The following is a 12,467-nucleotide window of genomic DNA, read 5'->3' as shown; positions in this document are numbered from 1 at the left end:
CTCTTTGGAAGGCTTCCTGAGCACATCTCCCACTCCGCCCCCGCTCCGCAGCCCGTGACTCAGCACCGTGACGATGCACATCAGCAGCGTCTCACACGTGTGCTCTTTATCTTGCTCTGTCTCCTCAGCAGGGACCAACTCTGCAAACACGGCAAGGAATGACAGATTGGAAACATGAGTGAGGAGACTCTGGTTCCTGCGTGCCATCTCCCCAGCTGACAGGAGCCAGAAAGAATAAAATGACGGAATCCAGTAAAAAAAAAAAAGCCTTTCTTTTTCATTGCTGTTTGCATCACTAAACCCTGCTAATTTCACAAGCCCAGAAGTGTCCTTCCCCCTGTTACATCTAAAATAGTCCCTATCCTTTACAGATTTTAACCTCCAGCCCCAGCTCTGCACAGGCAATTGACCCGCGATAAGTTGCTTAATACTCTGAGTCATAAGCATCTCTGCTCTCAACCGAGGGAAATGCCACAGCACTCAGGTTCCTTCCTGGGGATGCTGTAAGCACTTAACCCAGCCGCATTTTATTGACAGTTGGCCCTCTGGATAAATCACTTCAAACTGGGGACTGCCTATTCTTCTCAGCTTTTGGAGCAGGAATTTGCTGCCCACCTTATTCTTTTCTCCAGCTGCAGTGAGAATGGTCTTGCTAAAACACATCATGTCATGGTATCATTCCCCTTTCAACAACTGTCATCATCCTTGGGGTAAACTTTAACCCCCCTAGCCTGACCCTTCATGATCTGACCCCTGACAACCTCTCTGGATTCAGTTCTCGCTACACTTTCTCCTCATGATCAATTTCTCCCCAAATCCACTGTATTCCACCTCTGAGACTTTAGGCATGCTGTTCCCTCCAACTGGAATATGTATACCTCCTTCTTTGCCCATGATGCTACTGTTTGTGTTTAGCTAACACTCCTGGGTGATACTTTTACTCCTGCATTAGGTTGGATGCCTATTTTTTGTTTGCACTTAGCATCCTCTCTCATAATCCCCCTGCCTGCTTGCCTCCTCTCTACTGTATTATTATATCTTGGAGTATAACATAGTTGCTGGCAAATAGTGGGCACTCAGTAAATACAGGCTGAATCAACTAAGCAGCTGTTTTCTTCCCATATAGCCTTCTTTTCCTGTCATCTCCTTCCTCTCTCCCAGCCTTTCCTCTTTGCTACTGGCCTTACTTCTGAGCAGTGAATCTGCTTTCATCTGCTTCTAGTGTCATGTGCACCATCTAAGCCTCTGGGGGAGCCTGGCACTAACACAGGGCTTAAGGCTGTGAGGTCCTACCTTCTTTGGGTGCAGGAGAGGAGCAGTTTTCCCCAGTCTCCACCCTACACACGTCAGAGTACAGGAACTCACTTGCCAAACTCTCGCTGGCTTCTGGGAGAGAGAAGGAAATTTTATGATGAACAATCTGGCAGCATATGGTTAAAATGTTTGAAGTCCCCAATTCACAGCTGATTAAACAATTCTTTACATAAATAACACCCTACAATCTTGCATATAAATTCAAAGCAGAGATGTAATTTACACTTTCATTTGGTGATCTAGATGGGAAAAAAGCCAGAAATGTCAATTCCTGTAAGCTTACTAGAAATATCGCACTTAAATAGCACCTCTCCAACTTTAAAGACAAACAGCTGAAACTCTTCGACAAATACTACCGAACATACAGGCTCCAGCAAGATTTATACGAAGTCTGCATGAGAAGCATGAGTGGAAATTGGAAGTCCAGATCAGTTTAGCTCAGAACCCTAAGACAGTTGGCAGTGAGTACCTTTTAGTGTCAACTTGGAAGCTGGAGTTATATGCCAAGAATGCAGCATTTGGGAGGGAGAAAAAGGCTGCCTGGCTTAGTCACAATCCTAGTATGTTCCTTGGACTTGGGGTGCCTGGCTACCTGATGAAAAACCAGTCATATTTCACTTGCTAGTGTCCCATTTTAATTGAGAGAAAAGAACACTTAGGTATCACTTAATTGTATGGTCATTTTATTTCTCTCTCAAATTGGGCATCTCTTTTGTTCTTGCTATAGATAAAAACAGTATCTATATTATTACTTATAAAACTTGCACATTTTAAAGAAGCCCTAGAGATAGCTATTGCTTGCAGTTTGGGATATAGTCTTCCATATTTTAAAAGACATTAAGAGCTTTTTAATTCAAAAAATACCTACACAGATCCTACTGTAGTTATTCTTCTGAAATTTCCTACCATATCTTGTGGGCATTTTTCCAGGAAGATTTATAAAGACATAACTGCAGGGTTCACCATCCCAAGGATGAACCATACTTTAATCAAACACTCCCTTCCGTTTACACTGCTTCCAATTTCACACTGCAGTGAACTTTCTTCTGTACAGCTGTTTCCATGGGGCATTTTTTTTTTTTTTCCTTTTTAGGGGCACACGCATGGCACATGGAAGTTCCCAGGCTAGGGGTCCAATCAGAGCTATAGCCGGTGGCCTACACCACAGCCATAGCAATGCAGGATCTGAGCCATGTCTGCGACCTACACCACAGCTCACGGCAATGCTGGATCCTTAAACCACTGAGTAAGACCAGGGATTGAGCCCCCATCCTCAAGGATCCTAATTGGGTTCATTAATTACTGAGCCATGACGGGAACTCTGGGTATTTTTTAAACAAGGATAAATTCCTAGAAGATTTACCAAGGCAAAGGGATGCACACTCCAATGCTTTATACATGGTCAAACTGTTCTATGAAAATGTTGTACTAGTTTGAAATAGGACTTTAGTAAGTAATATCAGGTCAGGATCCAGACACTCACTCCTAGCATTTGACATGTCGTGCCACCCTTTGAAGGAAGTGAAAACTAAGCCCTGTATTAAATTCATACCCTGAGGGTTGGGCGGAGGCCTATGTTGCTAAAATCATCATTTTTGGTTCAGTTGTAATCAGGAAATACTCTTTGAACATTAAAAAAGATGGGAAAATCCCAGACCCACCTGGAAGAGCAGTTTCATTGGGCAGCCTATCTACTTCCAAGATAAAGTCATCCTTGAAGAAAAGGTAGCCCACTATTGAGAACAGGTAAACCAGGATCAAAGCCAGAACTGCCGTCAGGATGATGGAGCGTCCGTTGCGAGTGACACTTTTAATGACGTTAAGCAAAGTCTCTTCTCTGTACACTAGATCAAAAAGCTTTAAAAACAGAAGATGATGATGGGACAATTTTAAGGAGCCTTTATATTAGATGGGCATCAATAGGCCCTAATGAAAACTTGATTTATAAAGGTTATTAACCTCTCAGTAACGCGAAAGCATTATACTATGAACACGCTAAACCTGCTTAACAGTGAAAACCAAGACAGGAAAAATAAGGAAAAACAAACATAGAAAAGGAGAGCAGAAAACAATAGCAATTTTGAGTTGTCTACACAGTTTAGAGGTTCTGGGAAAAGAGAAAATATAGGCTGTATCAGTGAGTCTCAGAGGACAAGGGGGAGGAAAGAAATGAGAGCCCTTGTGCTCATTCATGTAGGACTTATTTACTGAGCTTCTATTAAGGGCCAGCCACTCTGGGCATAAGATTGGACAGGTTCTGGGCATTGACAGGTCATGAACTTGGTATCTCATGGGCAAGGCTGACCTGCAACGGGCCAGGCCAGGGAGCAGAGACTCTGGAATTCGACAGCTCAACCACTGGCTGCCACCAGGACCATGAGCGAGGTGCTCCCCCCTACCTCTCTTAGCCTCAGTTTCATCACTGGTAGTTTCATCATTGGTAGAAAGTTATTATAAAGAATAAACAGGAGTTCCTGTTGTGGCTCAGTGGTTAACGAACCCAACTAGATCCATGAGGACATGGGTTCAATCCCTGGCCTCGCTCAGTGAGTTAAGGATCTGGTTGCCAAGAGCTCTGGTCTAGGCTGCAGACGTGACTCAGATTTCATGTTGCTGTGGCTCTGGCGTAGGCCGATGGCTGCAGCTCTGATTCAACCCCTAGTCTGGGAACCTCCATATGCGGCATGCGGCCCTAAAAAGACAAAAACGAAAAAAGCAATAATAAATAATAATAATAATAATAAAGAATAATCAGACAACAAATCTACAGTGCTTGGCATAGTCTCACTTATGTGCTGAGTAAGTACACAATAAGTGGGAATTATCATTAACTGCCTGATGAAGAGACTGGGCCAATGTCACACCTATAGTACACTGGGTGGCAGGGACACTGGTGGTGGAAACACACCAGGATGCTTAACCCCTTCCTATCCTCCTAGTGGGGGCAGAGGCCCCTGCAGTTCACAGCATGTTCACAATCCAGGCTTGCCCTCTGCCAAGGGGTCTGCTCTTTGCAAGCAGTTGGTTTCACGAGAAATGGAGGATCCTTGTAGGGACTGACAGGTATGGGAGGCCAGTGACTAGTTTTCCAAGAACTGTAATCTCAGCTATTTGGCTGGTGGGATGGATGCAAACCATGAGAGGGGAGCTTTAGGGGGTAATTCCGGACCCTAGGGGCTGGTTTTAACATGGCCTCTGTGCTGACATCTCATCTTCTCCGGAAGGTTCTGCCTCTCCAGTGGCTCTGAGGAATGACCGTACATAGCCAGGGGTGTCAGGGAACAAGGGTATGAATCCTAAGTCTGCTTTTAATTTGCTGCAAATCAGGCCAGGAAACCTCTCTGGACCTCAGTTTCCTCTTCTGTAAAATCAGTGGGCTGGACTAGCTGATCTCCAAATTGCTTTCAGTTTAGCATTTTACATCTGAGTTCATTTTCTGGTCAATTAGCCCTTCTGCCACCATAATGCCAGTCTGTGTCCTGAGACCAGTGTGAAGGGCACCAGATAAAGGGGGCTACTTAAAAGTAGGAGAGGAAGAGGCATTTGGTTGATTTATAAGTACAAAAGGCGAATGCTGCTACTGATGCTGGTTAGTATTTTTCAGCAACCCACCACAAAGCAGCAAGGAACTGCCACTTCAGACAACAAAAGACACTTAATTTTCTGTGGGTAAGAACCAAAGAGATTGTATAGCCCGAAAATCACTGAAATGGCAAGTGATGTTTTTTCTTTTCACTCATCTATAATTTCTGATTTTGAAACAATGGACATGCATTACTTTATAATAAGGAAAAACTTTCTTCTAGTTGGAAAATTAGACAAGTTCCATGGAGAAAACTTTGAAAACAAAGAAATACAAAGAAAAAACAGAAATCACTCATAACCCCAATAGCTACTGACATTCATTGAGCAAGTTACTTCCTTCGGGCCTTACTACAATTGAAAAAAATGTATGTATGCATACAAATTCTTACAAAAATATTTTCCCATAATCTGGTATAGATCTAGCTTGCTTAGTAAAAGAATCACAGACATTTCATGTCAACAATGATAACCTAGTATTCCACTGTACAGAAAAACCAGTTTACTTAACCAACATCTTTTTGTTTGTTTTTAGTGGCACCTGCAGCACGTGGAAGTTCCCAGGCCAGGGATCTAACATGTGCCACAGCAGCAACCCAGGCTGCTATGGTGACAACACCAGATTCTCAACCCACTGTGCCACAAGGGGACCCTCTTTTTGTTTTTTAAATAGTCATAGTCAAGATGTTTTCAATTATATGTCATTAAAAGCAGTGCTGTGATGAACACCTCTGTCTCTGCCTCTACAAATTCTTGTCCAGTTCTTTCTCTGTGGCAAATTTCCCCAAAGGGAACTGTCAGTCAAATGTTAAAACAGAAACATATTGCTCCACTGCCTTCAGGAAAGGCTGTACCAATTTCTTCCTATCACTGTTAAAGAAAAGTGCCCATCTTAGCCCACTCTCACTAGAAGAGTGATCGCATGATCATACTTCTGAGCCTTTCCCAACATCACAGGTGCAACACGAGGATCAGGCTAGTGTTTTATTCTTTGTGTGTGTGTGTCTTTTTGTCTTTTTAGGGCCGAACCCGCAGCATATGGAGGTTCCCAGGCTAGGGGTCGAATAGGAGCTATAGCTGCCAGCCTACACCACAGCCACAGCAACACGGGATCCAAGCTGCATCTGTGACCTATACCACAGTTCATGGCAACGCCATATCCTCAACCCACTGAGCAAGGCCAGGGCTTGAAACCGCATCCTCATGGATACTAGTTGGGTTCATTAACCACTGATTCACGACAGGAACGCCCAGGCTAGTGTTCTATTACTGTCACTGTTTGACATTAGGGATGAACACTTTTCCTTGTTTACTGACCATGCAAATTTCTCCTTTGGTTACCTGCTTGCAAGTGAATGCTGCACATTTTCATCTCAGAGTGTTTACTGTTTTCTAAGGCCTTGTGTGAAGGGGAGGCCTCTTTACCATGGGATGGACCCTGGGCTGCCCTCTGCCCCACATTGAGAGACAACAGCAACTGCTTGGGCTCCAGACTTGGGTCTCCCTGACCCACAAGTCAGAACCCCATCCAGGGATGTCACTGTAGCAGACAGGAAGGCTTAGAAATACACAGAGAACCCTCAAGATCTCTAATAGAGAGGGACCCAAACAGGGCATGTACTGGCAATCCCAAGTGTGCCCACAGATCTCTTTGTCTAAAACCTTAAAGTATAGCCAGACCTACTTCCAAGGGAGGGAAAAGAATCCATTCCCTGTGGCCTGGCAACATCCAGCATTAACAGAATGAGCTAGTCCCAAGTGCCTGAATGGTGCATTTAGGTGTTTTGGACAGGAGAGGGAAGAGAGGGATGACAAAGGTCGTGGTAAGAGCTAGCCACCACTCAGCATTTACATGGCAGCTGGTGATCCCTGTGACAGCCCTGTGGGGAGATGGACTTTTTTCATTTCATAGATGGGGAAAGTGAGGCAGATTCTGCTTCTAGTTCTTTTTTAGATAGCTCTGCTTGCAGAAAGATCATTTTATGCTTCCTATCACTTGACATAGGTACAAGGAAATGGTTTTTTGGTTATAACTCCACAGGTCTAGATTCCCTGAGATGACAGGAGAAGAGCAGATATTGGTCTGTAATTTAAAAACCTGCGTTGCTGTGGCTCTGGCATAGGCCGGCAGCTACAGCGCCGATTAGACCCCTAGCCTGGGAACCTCCATATGCTGCAGGAGCGGCCCAAGAAATGGCAAAAAGACCAAATAAATAAATAAATAAATAAATAAATAAAAACCTGCTCAGGGAGTTCCCACTGTGGCTCAGTGGGTTACCAACCCAACTAGTACTCAGGAGGACACAGGTTCCACCCCTGGCCTCGCGCAGAGGGTTAAGGATCCAGCGTTGCTGTGAGCTGTGGTGTAGGCCGGCAGCTGCAGCTCGGATTCAAACCCCTAGCCTGGGGACTTTTGTATGCCGCAGGTGTAGTCCTAAAAAGTAAAAGATAAAAAGAAAACATAAATTAAAAAAATAAAAACCAGCTCAGGAGAAAGGTAATGGCATCAAGACATTTAAGCACTCAGCTCTGACACGAACTCAACTTCTACTGAAGAGGTCTCTTGGCTGGATACATCATCAAGCTGTAATAGATTTTTGGTCTTTGAAAAATAGCTCCTGCCCTTGTTGTCACTACATGTTTTCACTGGGAAATAGGTCCCATGAGAAATGTTTGAAGGTGACAGTCCTTCTAAAACCTCCTTCTCAATAAGTGCTGGCTGAGTCTGAGAAATAAGGAAACAAAAGTGCACATGGAGGACACAGGATGTTCTCCTAGGTTTTGACACATCACATCTTTCAACACCAGCAACTCACCAGCAAACTGTAGAAGAATTCATGGACGAAGAGTCCCATGGCGCAGATCAGCAGATACAGCAGATGATAGAGGAACTCCACGTCTAGAACCATGGCTCGGTAGCCTCTGGTGAAGGTTCCACAGTTGCCCACAAAGCTCATCAGAAAAATAATTTTATTGCAGACCTGGCAATAATGACAGCAGTGGTCAGATAAGCACGGACTATGGGGAATCCCAGGCCCTCCGTGAGAGCTCAGGGCGATTTGCACTCCAGCATCTGCCAGCGCCTCTGGCCAAACTAAAGCTTCCTTTTTTTTGCAGCAAGTGCCCACCAAAAACACCAAGAACTGTTGTGCGGATCCAAGTCATTTCATTACTTTGCTTTTCAGGTATATTGCAAGTTGATGTGCTAGTCAAATAGCTTCATGTACAACAGTAATCAAGTGGCATTTGTACATGACAGAAACAAAATTAACACATACTGAAATTATGATTTTCAAGATGAGATATGAATCATTTCTAACATCCTTACATGAGTTAGTCAAACACAGAAGTCGCCTCCATCCATGAACCCTGCCATCAGCATGATGAAAAGTGTTTTCTGAATTTCTGTTGCGTTCTAGGCATTAGAGGGTTGCAACTGAATGAGAAGCAGCCAGTTCTTATCTTCTGTTGCTCCTAATTTCACAGGGAAAATGAGGATTTTCTTGGGAGGGAAAAAGTAAAGGACTTCGGGGTGAATTCTGATCCCCTGCCCCCTCTTCTGGGAATAGCTTCTAATTTTCCTCTTGGATCCCTCCTTTCCCATGTATCTGTCCCTGAGGTCTGGGTGGGGCTCCATTCTGGACAATATGAATACTGTATTCCCCTGACAAAGACTGGGTCAGGGATCAGCAATGAGTCAAGGATCTGCCTGTGACCAAATGGAGCCAATGACACCCACTGAGATCTTTCCTAGGATTGCAATGAAGACAATTTTGTTCTTTACCTCTGACCTTGAACCTGAAAGAAAGCGAACTCTAAAGCTGCTAGCTTCCATCCTGTGGTACCTCAGAGCCCTAGGGTACTACGGGTGCAGAGCCAAACAAGAGGACCTGAGCCCTGAGCCTGTCTGGGTCCCTGGATTCAGCCACGCCTGAAGCTAGGCTCTTGATTCTCAGTCATATGAACAAATACGTTTTTCTCCTTCACTTGAACTACTGTGGACTAAGTTTTCTGACCCCCATAACTGAAGGTTGGTCCATGTATAATACTGTCCCACCTTTGATAGAAACTCCATGCCTAGAAGTTTCTCTTTAGCAGTGTGTTGACAGAAAAACCCAAATCAAGAGAAAGCTCTTCGGCTGCACTTGGTAAAACCATCTCCTGCTACCCTTGCTAGCTTGGCCATGGTGCTGGGGAAATGCTGCCAGTTAATCTGGTGGGTCAGTGTAAGTGAGCTTCTCAGCAATCAGATAAGTGAGGAAGGCAACACCCATGGAGGAGGTTTGGTTTTCTCAGACAGGCTCAACTTTCAATCCACTGGTTCTTTTTTTTCCTAATATTCAAAACCTTGCCAGTGCAGGATCTTTCATAGGGTGAGAAAGCATTAGTGACTCTAAATGAACTGTGTTGCCAGGGTTTCCAAGAAACAATAACAAGGCCAGGCTCTGGTTGACCTTCCAGGACCTCAAACATGCCTGGGGCCCTATGGTCGTAACAGCAGAGCAATCGCTTCTCCTAAATTCACTCTCCCCTTTAACTTCTGCCTACTTGACTCCTCTGCTTCAGCAGCAGCTGTCTCCTAGTCATCAACTCAGTCTGCCGTCCCTACTTCCTGTGGACCCTGCTTGGCTTGTGTCCGGTCTGCCTTTAGGTCCTAGCTCTTTGGAGCAGCAGCTCTCCCCAAGTCCCTGGGGCCTCTCCAGGGCACACCCAGCAGTCTGGCCCTGCCCGTTCCCATCACCTGACCCCAGCTCCTGAAGCACCCTCCAGACCACTTTCCCCCCACATGGGGCTGCCAGGATACCAGCTCTCTCACATCTCCAACAGTCCTCCTTTGTGGGTCCATGGCTGCCCTTTCTTCTCCCACTGCCACAGGTGGGCATTCCTCTTACATTATTCCCTCTAAATAATTAATTATTGTTTCAGCTTCCTTCCACCCTCCCAGCTAACAATACTATAAACGGTAATTCATTATTCAAATTGAGTCTTTCTGCTAACTCGTTTATGTTAAAGAAGAGATAATGTGGAATGACTCGAATCCAGGGAAACAGAAGAAGCAGACAGCCCACTGAAGACAACTTAGAAATACTGAGTGTTTTTTTCCTTTCATTTATCTTTTTCTCCTTATTTCTTTCTTCAATAGTGACCTCTCACCACAGCTGAAGGCCGCATTTCCTTGTCAACACTGATGTCACGCGTGTCACTCTGGTCATGCATTTCCAAACACCAGGCCTAACAGTAACATCTTGCTTTGTCACTTCAAGCCCTGTAAGTCAACAATGTAAGTCTGTTTTCACCCTGAAAACCAGGTCTTGGTTGCATGACTTATTTTGGTTGGCTCTGTTCTTCTTCTCCCAGGCTTCTGGGACAATCAGGAGTAATACTTGCCTTCTTCACCACCCAGTCAACACAGTAATACCTTCCTTGCCTGGAGAAAGACACCCAGACCAAGCCTGCATTGCTTTCAGGTGGGAGGCTCAGAGGCTTTGCCCACTACGTGTCACTATTCCCCAGGAAGCTCTGACACGTGTACCTTCCTTTTTCTCTACTATGACCAAGACACAGGCTTGTCACATGGAATCAAAAGCTTGCTGGAGGCCCAAAGTGGTCCCTTCAGCACCCCCTTGCTGAATCCACCTAACATGCCACTACCAGGTGAGTTTTCTCAAGAACACCTCCCTGTATATACCAACACTTTGGTCAGAGTTTTCCAATCTGTATTCTACTCATGCCAAGTGATACTTTACAAAAAACTGTGGGCAAATGAGTTTGGGAACTACAAATACTCATTTTCCCTTTCTTGGAGATTCATAACCCAGATGTGTAGGTTGATGTCTCAGAAATCTAAAAACCTTTCATTTTGTTTAATTCAGCATTTCCTACAGGGATTTCACCAAGGAACCCCCTTTTCGCCTAAGATTTACCCACTAGGAACTCAATGACCTGGAGGATGAAGTTATCCTAAAATTTGGGCAGGGGTTACTTGTACAGAATGAGGCCCTACGTGTGACCACACATGGGAGTGAGGAGGCAAAACTCAACTGATGATGGTCTCCTGAGGGCGTGAGGCTTCCCTCACGGCTTTGGCCCATGGGGCCCACAGGAAAAGGCTCTTCTCAAGCCCTGCTTCCTGGCTCAACTGTTTCTGTTCTTTATGACGAAACATCTCCGCTGCCTCCTACCCTTCAACTTCTCAGCTTGTAGTGGTCTCTTCTCCTCTAACACCCTTGTTGCCTCTGCCATGCGAACACTTGTCTGGGGACATTTATCGTTGCCTTAAATGACTAAATTCACCTTACTTTGCAATATCACTTACATTTTTGTACAGTCTTCGGCTTCTTCATGTGCCCAGGCCAGGAAGCTCTGGAAGCCAGTTTTGTTTTGTTTTGTTTTTTTCTTTTTGGCCTCAACTGTGGCATGTGGAAGTTCCTGGGCCAGGGATCAAACCTGAGCCACAGCAGTGACATGGGCCATAGCAGTGACAACACTGGATCCGCAATCCACTGAGTCGAAGGCAGTTTTTGATCCCTGCAGTGCCTCACATGTCCCAATTTATTGCTTCCTCTCACCAGGAAACCTCTCCAATTTATGGTCTGACATCAGCCATGTTAGGTCCTAAGAATTCCAGAGTTGGCATCCACCTCAAGTGTAGGAGTCTTTGTCAATGTCACTGCTGACGTGGAGGTAACGCTCCTTGATTCTCTTCCTACCTTGCCACCTGATCCCTCTCTGGGAACATTCCTCCTGCTACTCTGCTCTGTTCTCTCTGAGCCTCACCAGAAGTGGCTGATGTGTGACCATTCAGTCATCTGACTTATTGGCTAAAATCTCTCATTCTAGCCAACCTTTGACAGGGTTGGCAAGATGAACCCAAGTCTCAACTCCTCTCCTTTTTCCCACCTAATTCTGAGAGGAATATTCCCTGAAATGAGAGAGTTGATGCTGGGGTAACACATGAAGAGGCTGATGGTCCTGTGAAAAGGTTAAGAGGGAGAGGTGTGCTCGCAGCTCTCGCTTGCTTCTGCTGTTAACTGTCGATCCAAATAACATCTTTCTGCACTGAAAGCACAGGCCAAGATTCTAGGGAGAAGGCAAGGCATTCCTATTTGCATGTACACCAAAAAGTGGCCATGGAGGTATTCATACTTACGTTGAAAGCTCCCAGAAGAAACAATGTGGGTTGTAGCCCAACCGAAAATATCAACCGGAGAATTGTGGAAGCAATTAAGGCCCGGATGCCGTGGGGCTTGGGGAGGGCAATGACGATGGCCAGTGATATGAGCATGGCTGTCCACAGCAGTCCGGACCAGTGTGGCTCCAGTGTTCCTGCAAGGGCAAGGCAGGGCTCTCACAGATCTGAGTACAGGTGACGCATAAGGGGCTTAGCAACCTTTTCTTCTACCACCTCTCTGGCCTCATGGGCCTCAATCCTCACCTCCAGTTCTCTGCCCCAGACATACCTAATCGCATCCATGTTTTCTTACCTCCATGCCTTCTACATGTTCCTTCTACCTGGGAAATTCTCCCCCCTGCCCTATTCATCTTAGGTCTTAGCTTAGAGGTCAACTCTT

The 12,467-nt window shown here is 45.3% G+C and overlaps 1 protein-coding gene and 1 long non-coding RNA gene across 10 annotated transcripts in view; one reads left to right on the top strand and one right to left on the bottom strand.

Moving 5' to 3' along the window:
• The window catches only part of LOC106505661, a 160,437-nt gene extending 160,171 nt beyond the window's left edge, over positions 1-266 (top strand). Inside the window, exon 12 of the long non-coding RNA XR_002337646.1 lies at positions 129-266. This is a non-coding gene — a long non-coding RNA (uncharacterized LOC106505661). The remainder of the gene's footprint in view (positions 1-128) is intronic.
• ITPR1 (inositol 1,4,5-trisphosphate receptor type 1) overlaps positions 1-12,467 on the bottom strand; it is a 330,788-nt gene that overhangs the window by 30,251 nt on the left and 288,070 nt on the right. For all 9 annotated transcript variants that reach the window (XM_021069280.1, XM_021069282.1, XM_021069278.1 and 6 more), the window contains 5 exons: positions 12,047-12,222; positions 7,713-7,877; positions 2,976-3,171; positions 1,294-1,386; positions 1-140 (listed from right to left, as the gene is read on the bottom strand). In XM_021069280.1, the coding sequence (XP_020924939.1) occupies positions 1-140; positions 1,294-1,386; positions 2,976-3,171; positions 7,713-7,877; positions 12,047-12,222 (770 nt within the window). The remainder of the gene's footprint in view (positions 141-1,293; positions 1,387-2,975; positions 3,172-7,712; positions 7,878-12,046; positions 12,223-12,467) is intronic.

The sequence above is a fragment of the Sus scrofa genome, chromosome 13 (genome assembly GCF_000003025.6).
Source record: "Sus scrofa isolate TJ Tabasco breed Duroc chromosome 13, Sscrofa11.1, whole genome shotgun sequence".
NCBI classification, from domain to species: domain Eukaryota; kingdom Metazoa; phylum Chordata; class Mammalia; order Artiodactyla; family Suidae; genus Sus; species Sus scrofa.
The sequence above is the reverse complement of the archived record's forward strand: the minus strand, read 5'-3'. Positions and strand labels throughout refer to the sequence as shown.